General features: G+C 38.7%; 1 protein-coding gene across 1 annotated transcript in view; it reads right to left on the bottom strand.

The window, feature by feature from the left end:
* The window catches only part of lcp2a (lymphocyte cytosolic protein 2a), a 188,096-nt gene extending 185,132 nt beyond the window's left edge, over positions 1-2,964 (bottom strand). The window contains exon 1 of the mRNA XM_059990762.1: positions 2,774-2,964. Within this exon, the coding sequence (XP_059846745.1) occupies positions 2,774-2,851 (78 nt within the window). The 5' untranslated portion in view covers positions 2,852-2,964. The remainder of the gene's footprint in view (positions 1-2,773) is intronic.
* Between the last annotated feature and the right edge of the window lie 11,151 nt (positions 2,965-14,115).

Here is a 14,115-nt window from a genome sequence, read left to right as displayed (position 1 = left end):
TCTATAATATTATGATTACTGGCCCATAGGGTTCCTTTACCTTAAGCTCGCTAATTAATTCCAGTTAATTGCATAATAACAGTTCCCCTAGTGGGCTCAACCACAAATTGCTTTAAAATGCCATCTTGCAGGCATTCTACATATTCCCCCTCAGCACCAACTTGATTTTCCCAAGCTACCTGCATATTGAAATCCCCCATGCCTTTTTGTAATTTGCAAACCATATCTTTCCTACTGCTTGTAGGTTGATATATAAATCCTGTAAACATCTTTTTACCCTCGCATTTTCTTAGCCCTCCTGAACAACCCCAGCAAACCTGCCCACAAGGATACTGGACCCCCCCCCCCCCCTCGGGTTCAGGTGTAACCCATACCTATTTAATAGGTTGTACCTTCCCCAGAAGGGATCCTAATGACCCAAAAATCTCAGCCTCTGCCCCTTGCACCAGTTCGTCAGCCATGCATTCACCTGCCAAATCATCCTATTCTTACTTTCACGGACTGTAGCACAACAGCAGTTCAGAGGTTTCTACCCAGAGGTCTGCTTTTCAGCTTTCTACCTAGTTCCCTAAAATCTCTCTTCATGACTTCCTCTCCTATGTCATTGGTACCAATCTGTACTAAGACTTCTGGCTGCTCATCCTCCCCCTTTAGAATCCCCCAGACCCAATCCCTGACCCTGGCACCTGAGAGGCAACATGCAATCTGTGTGTCTCTATTATGTCCACAAAGTATTGTCTCTATTCAACTAACTATGGAAACTCCTATCACTATTGCAGTCCTCTTCACTGCTCTTCTATTTTGAGCCACAGTGCTAGAATCAATTCCAGAGACCCAGTCACTGTGGTTCCCTCAGGCCAGTCATTCCCCTCAACAATATCCAAAGCGGTATACTTATTCTTGAGGGCAATGGCCACATGGGTACTCTGCACTGGGTGCCCATTTCCCTTCCTTCTCCAGACAGTCACACTGTTACCTGCTTTCTGTAACCTGGAGGTGACTCCCTCCTATAGATCCTGTCTATCACTTCCTCGGTCTCCCGTACAGATCGAAGGTCATCGAGCTGTAGCTGCACCTGCTGCAGATGTGGTTATCCAGGAGGCTGGAGGTCTCCCAGACTTCCAACATCTCACAAAAAGTACAAAACACTGCCCCTGGAGCCATTCTCACTGCACTGTGTCCTAAAAGATAAGGAACGAAAAGATAAAGAGGAAGAAGAAACATCAGATACTTAACTTGCCCAAGTCTGTGGAGTCTTATCCCCTTCACTTTAAATGCATGGCCTCCAGTGTTAGATAATTGACCTAGAAAAAGTTAGCTATTCAATTCTAACTCTCATAATGTAATAAAATTCAGTCTCTGATGCTCTGGGAAAAAAGAACACCCTAGTTTGTCCAACTTCTCCTTGTAGTACATCATCCTTGAAAACTTCTGCATCCTCACTAAAACCTTCATTCTTCCTATAATAGGATGACCAGTATTGAATGCCTACTCTACGCTACTTAACCCTACTTTAGACACAGTATGACCAGAGTTTTCGAAAGCTGCAAAATAACTTCCTGACTCCTGAATTGAAGGCCCCGCAATTGAAGGCAAACATTCTATTAGCCTTCTTATCACCCTATCAACCTGTGCAACAAATTTCAGGAAGCTCAGGACTTGGACCCCAGTGTATCTCAGAACATTAATGCTGTTAAGGTTTCTGCTATTAACTTTGTATTTTCCTTTTCCATTTGATCTCCTAAAGTGCAACCCTTCACACTTCACCAGATTAAACTCCATCTGCTTTTTCTGCACCCATATCTGTATCTGATCCCTCTGTATCCTTTGGCAGTCTTTTGACAACATTCAGCTCACAAAATTGTCTTGGTTAGGCCTAAAACAGTTTCTGAAATATATCAGTAGGTACTGTGGACTTAAAGGAAGAAAGAGGGGCAGAAACATAAGGCAGAGCATTTCAGAATGGCAGCTGAAAGCACAATCATCGGTCAGTGTCACAGGAATTGGTGATGTGTGTGAGGCCAGAACGAGGATCAAAACCATTACACAAGATAGAAGAAGCCCTTACAGAGATTTGAAACCAAGGGTGATAATTTTATTGTTGAGTAGTGCTGAACTAAATTAGGTCAGTGACTGTAGGGACACTGGATGAATGGGACTTGTCCTGATATAGGATATTGGCAGCAGAGTTTTCTTGGTTCAATTTTATGCGAAGTGGAATTTGTGCTGAGCAAGACAAATTACAACAGTCAAATTCAGACTAACAAATGCAAGGAACATTTTGCATATAAAAGTGTTAAACAAAAATAACTTTCAGGAAAATAATATTCAAAAGTTGTTTTTCTCTGAAGCATATTAACAATATTTTATAACTGCTCGGTGAAAATCCAGGGCTCTCTAAATTACAGCCCAGTAGTGTACAAGGACTACAGCACACAGTACCACCATCTTCTCATGAGCAATCGTTTATGCCAGTCTGAGTACAAGCATAGACATACTGCAATAAAATAAAGAAGACACAAACAAAAAAGGTGGAGATGAGAATGTTAAAATATTATAGCAAGAGCAAAATATATTAAAGATAAGGTATTAAGAAACTTATGGCAGATCATTTAACTACTTTCTTTTTAACTTTATTTGTTAGCTTAGTACCTGGCCTGTATAACTGAAAGCAGATTGTTGCATGGAGATTAGTGAAGCAAGAGACACGCAGAGAGAGAGAGAGAGAGAGCGAGAGAGAGAAAAGAAAAACCTTCTGTTTAGTTTTGCCTACCATTCTGAAGTAATCAGCCAGATGAGCCGAGGACCACTGAAGTACATCGTTACGATTTGGAAGTTTTCTGAAAGCCATTTTTGATGATGTCTCAGTTTATTTTTTACTTGATCTCATATTATAACATTCAGCAGTAAAAAAAAACTGGTCTTTTCTCTTCCTGTCACAAACCACAACCTCCACAGAAGTTAGAAAGGAAGTGCGTAGGGTGCCGATTAATGAATAAACAGAGTATGATTCTTAATACGGTAAATGTTTGACAAAAATGCTCTTTGAAAGAATATGAAGCAGCCAGAAATATTTCTGTGGGACTTTAGGCTGTCCTTCATCATTTACTTTCAAAAAATCCGCACAGAAATGGACGACTAATTTCCTTCGCTACTTCCTTTCCTTATTCTATAGAATTGAGGAGGAAGTTTAGCAGAAATTACCCTTCTTCCATGATATCAAAAGCTAGCAAGACCCATGTTTTAATAAACTGAATAATTCAGCAGTTATTCACTATGAGCTGAATATACTTATCTGAACTAAATATGATAGTCGTACATTCTGCCCACTTGTATAGAACACACAATGATCAACTACACCAAGAAAAAAAATCCTCAAAATTATTATTGATTTAATATTTGATAGAGCTTTACAAGTAAAATACTGTAAAGTTGAAATAAAACTTAAAAATTCTGTAAACACTGGAAATCAGGTGGAAAAATGAGTAAATATTTCAGGTTGATGGAACTGGGAAAAGTTAGAAAATTACTCTTTCTCTAGCATTGATGCCTTATCAATGGAGTTTTCATAATTTTCAGAATAAGATTTCTAGTGCCAGCAACAATTCACAAAGAATAATGCACAATCAGATACTAACTTCAACCTGGAATTTAATTTAAGGTTCAGGTGGAGTGATATCATTAAATTGAACTGGTTATTTAGAGACATTGAAACTTAGTTTAAAAAATCAGGAATCAATGGTGTTACGCTATTCTATATTCTCTAAAACTTTCAGCAATAATGCCTATGCTAGCCTTGATGTCAATCCAAACTAAACCCATTTGCCTGTACATAATTTATATCCTGCTTATTTCCATCAGTCTAAACAGTGCTATCGTAACTGCTTCAATCATTCCGCAAGCAGTGCCTGTGGCATATTGTGTAAAAAAAACTTGCCTTATAAATCACTTGAAACAACCCCCATTCACTTTCGATCTTTGCCCCTTAGAAATGGGAACAAAGACTCTGACCATCTACCCAATCTATAAGATTCCATCAGGTCTCCCCGCAGCCTCTAATGCTTGAGACAAAACTATCTAAGATTGTCATCTTCTTTTTACAGCAAGTACTCTGTAATCCAGGCAATATTTGTGTGAAGCTCCCTGGAAACATCTCCAAAGCCTCCACACCCTTCTTGTAACAAAGCAGAGCTGGTCACAATACCCCAAAGCAGCAGCAACGTGACTTGTTGATGTTTCTACTCAGCACGGTGACTGATGAAGGCCACAAGAACTCTGAACACCAACAATAATTGTGATGTCACTACTGATTTTTACCCACTGATTGCACTGCAGTTCATCCTGCAAGAGGTCCAGTTCCCTGTAAAACACCTCACAGTGCTCAGATTAAACACCATCAGCTGTTTCTTTGCACACATTACCAACTGGTCCTGCTTCTTACATTTATTTTATTTTAACGTTAACAGGCCCTTCTGGCCCAATGAGCCTGTGCCAAGCAAAGACAACCATGTGACCAGCCAACTAATTTGTACATCTTGGGCATGCAGAAGGAAACCCAAGAGGTGATAGAAAGAACATGCAGAATCATTACAGACAGAGGAGGAACAATATATTTCACTATCTATAACTACAACAATTATATGTCATTTATAAAATAAGCTCAACTAGGTTCTGTCCAAAGGGATTTATATATCACAAACAATACAGATCCCAGCAATGAGACCAGAAAAACACGAATGACAACAAACTACAGTCAGAATAATTGATCATACACCTACACTCAGAATAACATCACTAATCACACACCTACACACAGAAAAACATCACGGATCACACACCTACACTCAGAATAACATCACTGATTAGACACCTACACTCAGATTAACATCACTGATCAAAAACCTACACTCAGAATAACATCAGTGATCACAAACCTACACTTAAAATAACATCACTGAACACACACCTACACTCAGAGTAACATCACTGATCACAAACCTACACTCAGATTAACATCAGTGATCACAAACCTACACTCAGAATAACATCACTGATCAGAAACCTACACTCAGAATAACATCACTGATCACACACCTACACTCAGATAAACATCACAGATCACACACTTACACTAAGCATATCATCACCGATCACACAACTACACTCAGAATAAAATCACGGATCACACAACCACACTCAGAATAACAGCATGGACACACACACCTAAACACAGAATAACATCACTAATCTCACACACTCTCAGAATAACATCACTGAAAACACACAAACAGAGTAACATCAAACATCACATACCTACACTCAGAATAACATCACTGATCACCCACCTAAACTCAGAGTAACATGACCGATTACGCACTTAAACACAGAATAACGTCACTGTTCACACACACACACTCAGAAAAACATCACTGAAAACACACCAACACTCAGAGTAACATCAAACATCACATACCTACATTCAGAATACCATCACAGATCCCAAACATACACTCAGATTAACATCAGTGATCACAAACCTACACTCAGAATAACTTCACTGATCACACACCTACAGTCAGAATAACATCACGGATTACATACCTTCACTCACAATATCAACACTGATCACACACCTAAACTCAGAATAATATCACTGATCAACCTCCTATACTCAGATTAACAGCAATGATCACACATCTATAATCAGAATAACATCACTGATCATAAACATACACTCAGAATAACATCAATGATCACACATCTACACTCAGAGTAACAGCACTGATCACGCACTTACAATCAGAATAACGTCACTGTTCACACGCACACACTCAGAATAACATCACTGATCACACTCCTACACTCAGAATAACATCACTAATCACACATCTACAGTCAGAATAACATCACAGATCACACACATAAACACTTAATAACATCACTGATCACACACCTACAGTCAGAATAACATCACGGATTACACACCTTCACTCACAATATCAACACTGATCACAAACCTAAACTCAGAATAATATCACTGATCAACCTCCTATACTCAGATTAACAGCATTGATCACACATCTATAATCAGAATAACATCACTGATCATAAACCTACACTCAGAATAACATCAATGATCACACATCTACACTCAGAGTAACAGCACTGATCACGCACTTACAATCAGAATAACATCACTGATCACACACCTACACTCAGAATAACATCACTGATCACACATCTACAGTCAGAATAACATCACTGAACACACACCTACACTCAGAATAACATATCTGATCGCACACCTCAACTCAGAATATCGTCACTGTTCTCACGCAGACACTCAGAATAACATCACTGATCACACTCCTACACTCAGATTAACATCACTTATCAAACACCTACAATCAGATTAAAATCACTGATCACACACCTACAATCAGAATAACATCACTGATCACTCACCTACACTCAGAATAACAGCACTAATGACAAACACACTCAGAATAACATCACTGATCACATTCCTACACTCAGATTAACATCACAGATCACGCACACACTCCGAATAAAATCACTAATCACACACCTACACTCAGAATAACATCACTGATCATACAACTACATTCAGAATAACATCACTAATCACTCAATTACACTCAGAATAAAATCACGGATCACACAACCACACTCAGAATAACAGCATGGATCACACACCTAAACACAGAATAACATCACTAATCTCACACACTCTCAGAATAACATCACTGAAAACACACCAACACTCAGAGTAACATCAAACATCACACACCTACATTCAGAATAGCATCACAGATCACAAACCTACACTCAGATTAAGATCAGTGATCACAAACCTACACTCCGAGTAACATGACCGATCATGCACTTAAACTCAGAATAACGTCACTGTTCACAAACACACACTCAGAATAACATCACGGAATACATACCTACACTCAGATTAATATCACTGATCAAACACCTACAATCAGAAAAACATCTCGGATCACACACCTACACTCACAATATCATCACTGATCAAACTCCTACACTCAGATTAACATCACTGATCACACACCTACAATCAGAATAACATCACTGATCACTCACCTACACTCAGAATAACATCACTGACCACATTCCTACACTCAGATTAACATCACAGATCACACACACACTCTGAATAAAATCGCTAATCTCAAACCCACACTCAGAATAACATCACTGATCACTCACGTACTCTCAGAATAACAACACTGATCAAACACCGACACTCAGATTAACATCACTGATCACATACCTACAATCAGAATAACATCACTAATCACACATCTACAGTCAGAATAACATCACAGATCACACACATAAACACTTAATAACATCACTGATCATACACCTACAGTCAGAATAACATCACGGATTACACACCTTCACTCACAATATCAACACTGATCACACACCTAAATTCAGAATAATATCACTGATCAACCTCCTATACTCAGAGTAACAGCACTGATCACGCACATACAATCAGAATAACGTCACTGTTCACACGCACACACTCAGAATAACATCACTGATCACACTCCTACACTCAGATTAACATCACTTATCAAACACCTACAATCAGAATAACATCTCGGATCACACACCTACACTCACAATATCATCACTTATCACATTCCTACACTCAGATTAACATCATAGATCACACACACACTCCAAATAAAATCACTAATCACACACCTACACTCAGAATAACATCACTGATCACGCACCGACACTCAAAATAACTTCACTGATCATACACCCACACTCAGAATAACATCACTGATCACTCAATTACACTCTGAATAAAATCACGGATCACACAACCACACTCAAAATAACAGCATGGATCACCCACCTAAACACCAAATAACATCACTAATCACACACACACTCAGAATAACATCACTGAAAACACACCAATACTCAGAGTAACATCAAACATCACATACCTACATTCAGAATAGCATCACAGATCACAAACCTACACACAGATTAACATCAGTTATCACAAACCTACACTCTGAATAACATCACTGAACACACACCTACACTCAGAGTAACATAAATGATCACACACCTAAACTCAGAATAACGTGACTGTTCACGCACACACACTCAGATTAACATCACTGATCACACACCTACAGTCAGAATAACATCACTGAACACACAGCAACACGCAGAGTAAAATAACTGATGACACACACACTCCGAATAACATCACGAATCTCACACCTACACTCAGAATAACATCACTGATCACTCACGTACTCTCAGAATAACAACACTGATCAAACACCTACACTCAGATTAACATCACTGATCACATACCTACAATCAGAATAACATCACTAATCAGACACCTACACTCAGAATAACATCACTGATCACTCACGTACTCTCAGAATAACAACACTGATCAAACACCTACACACAGATTAACATCACTGATCACATACCTACAATCAGAATAACATCACTAATCACACACCTACAATCAGAATAACATCACTGTTCAGACACCTACACTCAGAAAAACATCACTGATCACACACCTACACTCAGATTAGCATCACAGATCACACAACTACAATCATAATAACATCACGGATCACACACGTACAGTCGAAATAACATCATAGATCACACGCCAACGCTCAGATTAACACCACTGAACACACACCTACACTCAGATAAACATCATCGATCACACACTTACACTAAGAATATCATCACCGATCACACAACAACACTCAGAATAAAATCACGGATCACACACCTACTCTCAGAATAACATCACTGTTCACGCACCTACACTCAGATAAACATCACTGATCACAAACCTACACTCAGAATAACATCACTGAACACACACCTACACTCAGAGTAACATAACTGATCACACACCTACACACCGAATAACATCACTAATCACACACACACAATCAGAATAACATCACTGTTCACACACCTACACTCAGAAAAACATCATGGATCACACACGAACAGTCCGAATAAGATCAGAGATCACACGCCTACGCTCAGATTAACACCACTGAACACTCACCTACACTCAGATAAACATCACCGATCACACACTTACACTAAGAATAACATCACCGATCACACAACTACACTCAGAATAGAATCACGGATCACACAACCACACTCAGAATAACAGCATGGACACACACACCTAAACACAGAATAACATCATTAATCTCACACACTCTCAGAATAACATCACTGAAAACACACCAACACTCAGAGTAACATCAAACATCACACACCTACATTCAGAATAGCATCACAGATCACAAACCTACACTCAGATTAAGATCAGTGATCACAAACCTACACTCCGAGTAACATGACCGATCACGCACTTAAACTCAGAATAACGTCACTGTTCACAAACACACACTCAGAATAACATCAGGGAATACATACCTACACTCAGATTAATATCACTGATCAAACACCTACAATCAGAAAAACATCTCGGATCACACACCTACACTCACAATATCATCACTGATCAAACTCCTACACTCAGATTAACATCACTGATCACACACCTACAATCAGAATAACATCACTGACCACATTCCTACACTCAGATTAACATCACAGATCACACACACACTCTGAATAAAATCGCTAATCTCAAACCCACACTCAGAATAACATCACTGATCACTCACGTACTCTCAGAATAACAACACTGATCAAACACCGACACTCAGATTAACATCACTGATCACATACCTACAATCAGAATAACATCACTAATCACACATCTACAGTCAGAATAACATCACAGATCACACACATAAACACTTAATAACATCACTGATCATACACCTACAGTCAGAATAACATCACGGATAACACACCTTCACTCACAATATCAACACTGTTCACACACCTAAACTCAGAATAATATCACTGATCAACCTCCTATACTCAGATTAACAGCATTGATCACACACCTATAATCAGAATAACATCACTGATCATAAACCTACACTCAGAATAACATCAATGATCACAAACCTACACTCAGAGTAACAGCACTGATCATGCACATACAATCAGAATAACGTCACTGTTCACACGCACACACTCAGAATACCATCACTGATCACACTCCTACACTCAGATTAACATAACTTTCTCAAACACCTACAATCAGAATAACATCTCGGATCACACACCTACACTCACAATATCATAGCTTATCACATTCCTACACTCAGATTAACATCATAGATCACACACACACTCCAAATAAAATCACTAATCACACACCTACATTCAGAATATCATCACAGATCACAAACCTACACACAGATTAACATCAGTTATCACAAACCTACACTCTGAATAACATCACTGAACACACACCTACACTCAGAGTAACATAACTGATCACACACCTAAACTCAGAATAACGTGACTGTTCACGCACACACACTCAGATTAACATTACTGATCACACACCTACAGTCAGAATAACATCACTGAACACACAGCAACACTCAGAGTAAAATAACTGATGACACACACACTCCGAATAACATCATGAATCTCACACCTACACTCAGAATAACATCACTGATCACTCACGTACTCTCAGAATAACAACACTGATCAAACACCTACACTCAGATTAACATCACTGATCACATACCTACAATCAAAATAACATCACTAATCAGACACCTACACTCAGAATAACATCACTGATCACTCACGTACTCTCAGCAAAACAACACTGATCAAACACCTACACTCAGATTAACATCACTGATCACATACCTACAATCAGAATAACATCACTGATCACACACCTACAGTCAGAATAACATCACGGATTACACACCTTCACTCACAATATCAACACTGATCACACACCTAAACTCAGAATAATATCACTGATCAACCTCCTATACTCAGCTTAACAGCATTGATCACACATCTATAATCAGAATAACATCACTGATCATAAACCTACACTCAGAATAACATCAATGATCACACATCTACACTCAGAGTAACAGCACTGATCACGCACTTACAATCAGAATAACATCACTGATCACACACCTACAGTCAGAATAACATCACGGATTACACACCTTCACTCACAATATCAACACTGATCACACACCTAAACTCAGAATAATATCACTGATCAACCTCCTATACTCAGATTAACAGCATTGATCACACATCTATAATCAGAATAACATCACTGATCATAAACCTACACTCAGAATAACATCAATGATCACACATCCACACTCAGAGTAACAGCACTGATCACGCACTTACAATCAGAATAACGTCACTGTTCACACGCACACACTCAGAATAACATCACAGATCACACTCCTACACTCAGATTAACATCACTTATCAAACACCTACAATCAGAATAACATCTCGGATCACACACCTACACTCACAATATCATCACTTATCAAACCTACACTCAGATTAGCATCACTGATCACACACCTACAATCAGAATAACATCACTGATCACTCACCTACACTCAGAATAACAGCAATAATGACAAACACACTAAGAATAACATCTGATCACACAACTACACTCAGAATAACATCACGGATCACATTCCTACACTCAGATTAACATCACAGATCACACACACACACCGAATAAAATCACTAATCACACACCTACACTCAGAATAACATCACTGATCACGCACCGACACTCAGAATAACATCACTGATCATACAACTACACTCAGAATAACATCAATGATCACTAAATTACATTCAGAATAAAATCACGGATCACACAACCACACTCAGAATAACAGCATGGATCACACACCTAAAAACAGAATAACATCACTAATCACACACACACTCAGAATAACATCACTGAAAACACACCAACACTCAGAGTAACATCAAACATCACATACCTACATTCAGAATAGCATCACAGATCACAAACCTACACACAGATTAACATCACTTATCACAAACCTACACTCTGAATAACATCACTGAACACACACCTACACTCAGAGTAACATAACTGATCACACACCTAAACTCAGAATAACGTGACTGTTCACGCACACACACTCAGATTAACATCACTGATCACACACCTACAGTCAGAATAACATCACTGAATACACAGCAACACTCAGAGTAAAATAACTGATGACACACACACTCCGAATAACATCACGAATCTCACACCTACACTCAGAATAACATCACTGATCACTCACGTACTCTCAGAATAACAACACTGATCAAACACCTACACTCAGATTAACATCACTGATCACATACCTACAATCAGAATAACATCACTAATCAGACACCTACACTCAGAATAACATCACTGATCACTCACGTACTCTCAGAATAACAACACTGATCAAACACCTACACTCAGATTAACATCACTGATCACATACCTACAATCAGAATAACAACACTAATCAGACACCTACACTCAGAATAACATCACTGATCACTCACGTACTCTCAGAATAACAACACTGATCAAACACCGACACTCAGATTAACATCACTGATCACATACCTACAATCAGAATAACATCACTAATCAGACACCTACACTCAGAATAGCATCACAGATCACACACATAAGCATTTAATAACATCACTGATCACACAACTACAGTCAGAATAACATCACGGATTACACACCTTCACTCACAATATCAACACTGATCACACACCTAAACTCAGAATAATATCACTGATCAACCTCCTATACTCAGATTAACAGCATTGATCACACATCTATAATCAGAATAACATCACTGATCATAAACATACACTCAGAATAACATCAATGATATAACGTCTACACTCAGAGTAACAGCACTGATCACGCACTTACAATCAGAATAACGTCACTGTTCACACGCACACACTCAGAATAACATCACAGATCACACTCCTACACTCAGATTAACATCACTTATCAAACACCTACAATCAGAATAACATCTCGGATCACACACCTACACTCACAATATCATCACTTATCAAACCTACACTCAGATTAGCATCACTGATCACACACCTACAATCAGAATAACATCACTGATCACTCACCTACACTCAGAATAACAGCAATAATGACAAACACACTAAGAATAACATCTCTGATCACACAACTACACTCAGAATAACATCACTGATCACATTCCTACACTCAGATTAACATCACAGTTCACGCACACACTCCGAATAAAATCACTAATCACACACCTACACTCAGAATAACATCACTGATCACGCACTGACACTCAAAATAACATCACTGATCATACAACTACACTCAGAATAACATCACTGATCGCTCAATTACACTCAGAATAAAATCACGGATCACACAACCACACTCAGAATAACAGCATGGATCACACACCTAAACACAGAATAACATCACTAATCACACACACACTCAGAATAACATCACTGAAAACACACCAACACTCAGAGTAACATCAAACATCACATACCTACATTCAGAATAGCATCACAGATCACAAACCTACACACAGATTAACATCAGTTATCACAAACCTACACTCTGAATAACATCACTGAACACACACCTACACTCAGAGTAACATAACTGATCACACACCTAAACTCAGAATAACGTGACTGTTCACGCACACACACTCAGATTAACATCACTGATCACACACCTACAGTCAGAATAACATCACTGAACACACAGCAACACTCAGAGTAAAATAACTGATGACACACACACTCCGAATAACATCACGAATCTCACACCTACACTCAGAATAACATCACTGATCACTCACGTACTCTCAGAATAACAACACTGATCAAACACCTACACTCAGATTAACATCACTGATCACATACCTACAATCAGAATAACATCACTAATCAGACACCTACACTCAGAATAACATCACTGATCACTCACGTACTCTCAGAATAACAACACTGATCAAACACCTACACTCAGAT

The sequence above is a fragment of the Hypanus sabinus genome, chromosome 15 (genome assembly GCF_030144855.1).
Source record: "Hypanus sabinus isolate sHypSab1 chromosome 15, sHypSab1.hap1, whole genome shotgun sequence".
NCBI lineage: Eukaryota > Metazoa > Chordata > Chondrichthyes > Myliobatiformes > Dasyatidae > Hypanus > Hypanus sabinus.
This window is presented reverse-complemented; position numbering and strand designations above follow the sequence as displayed.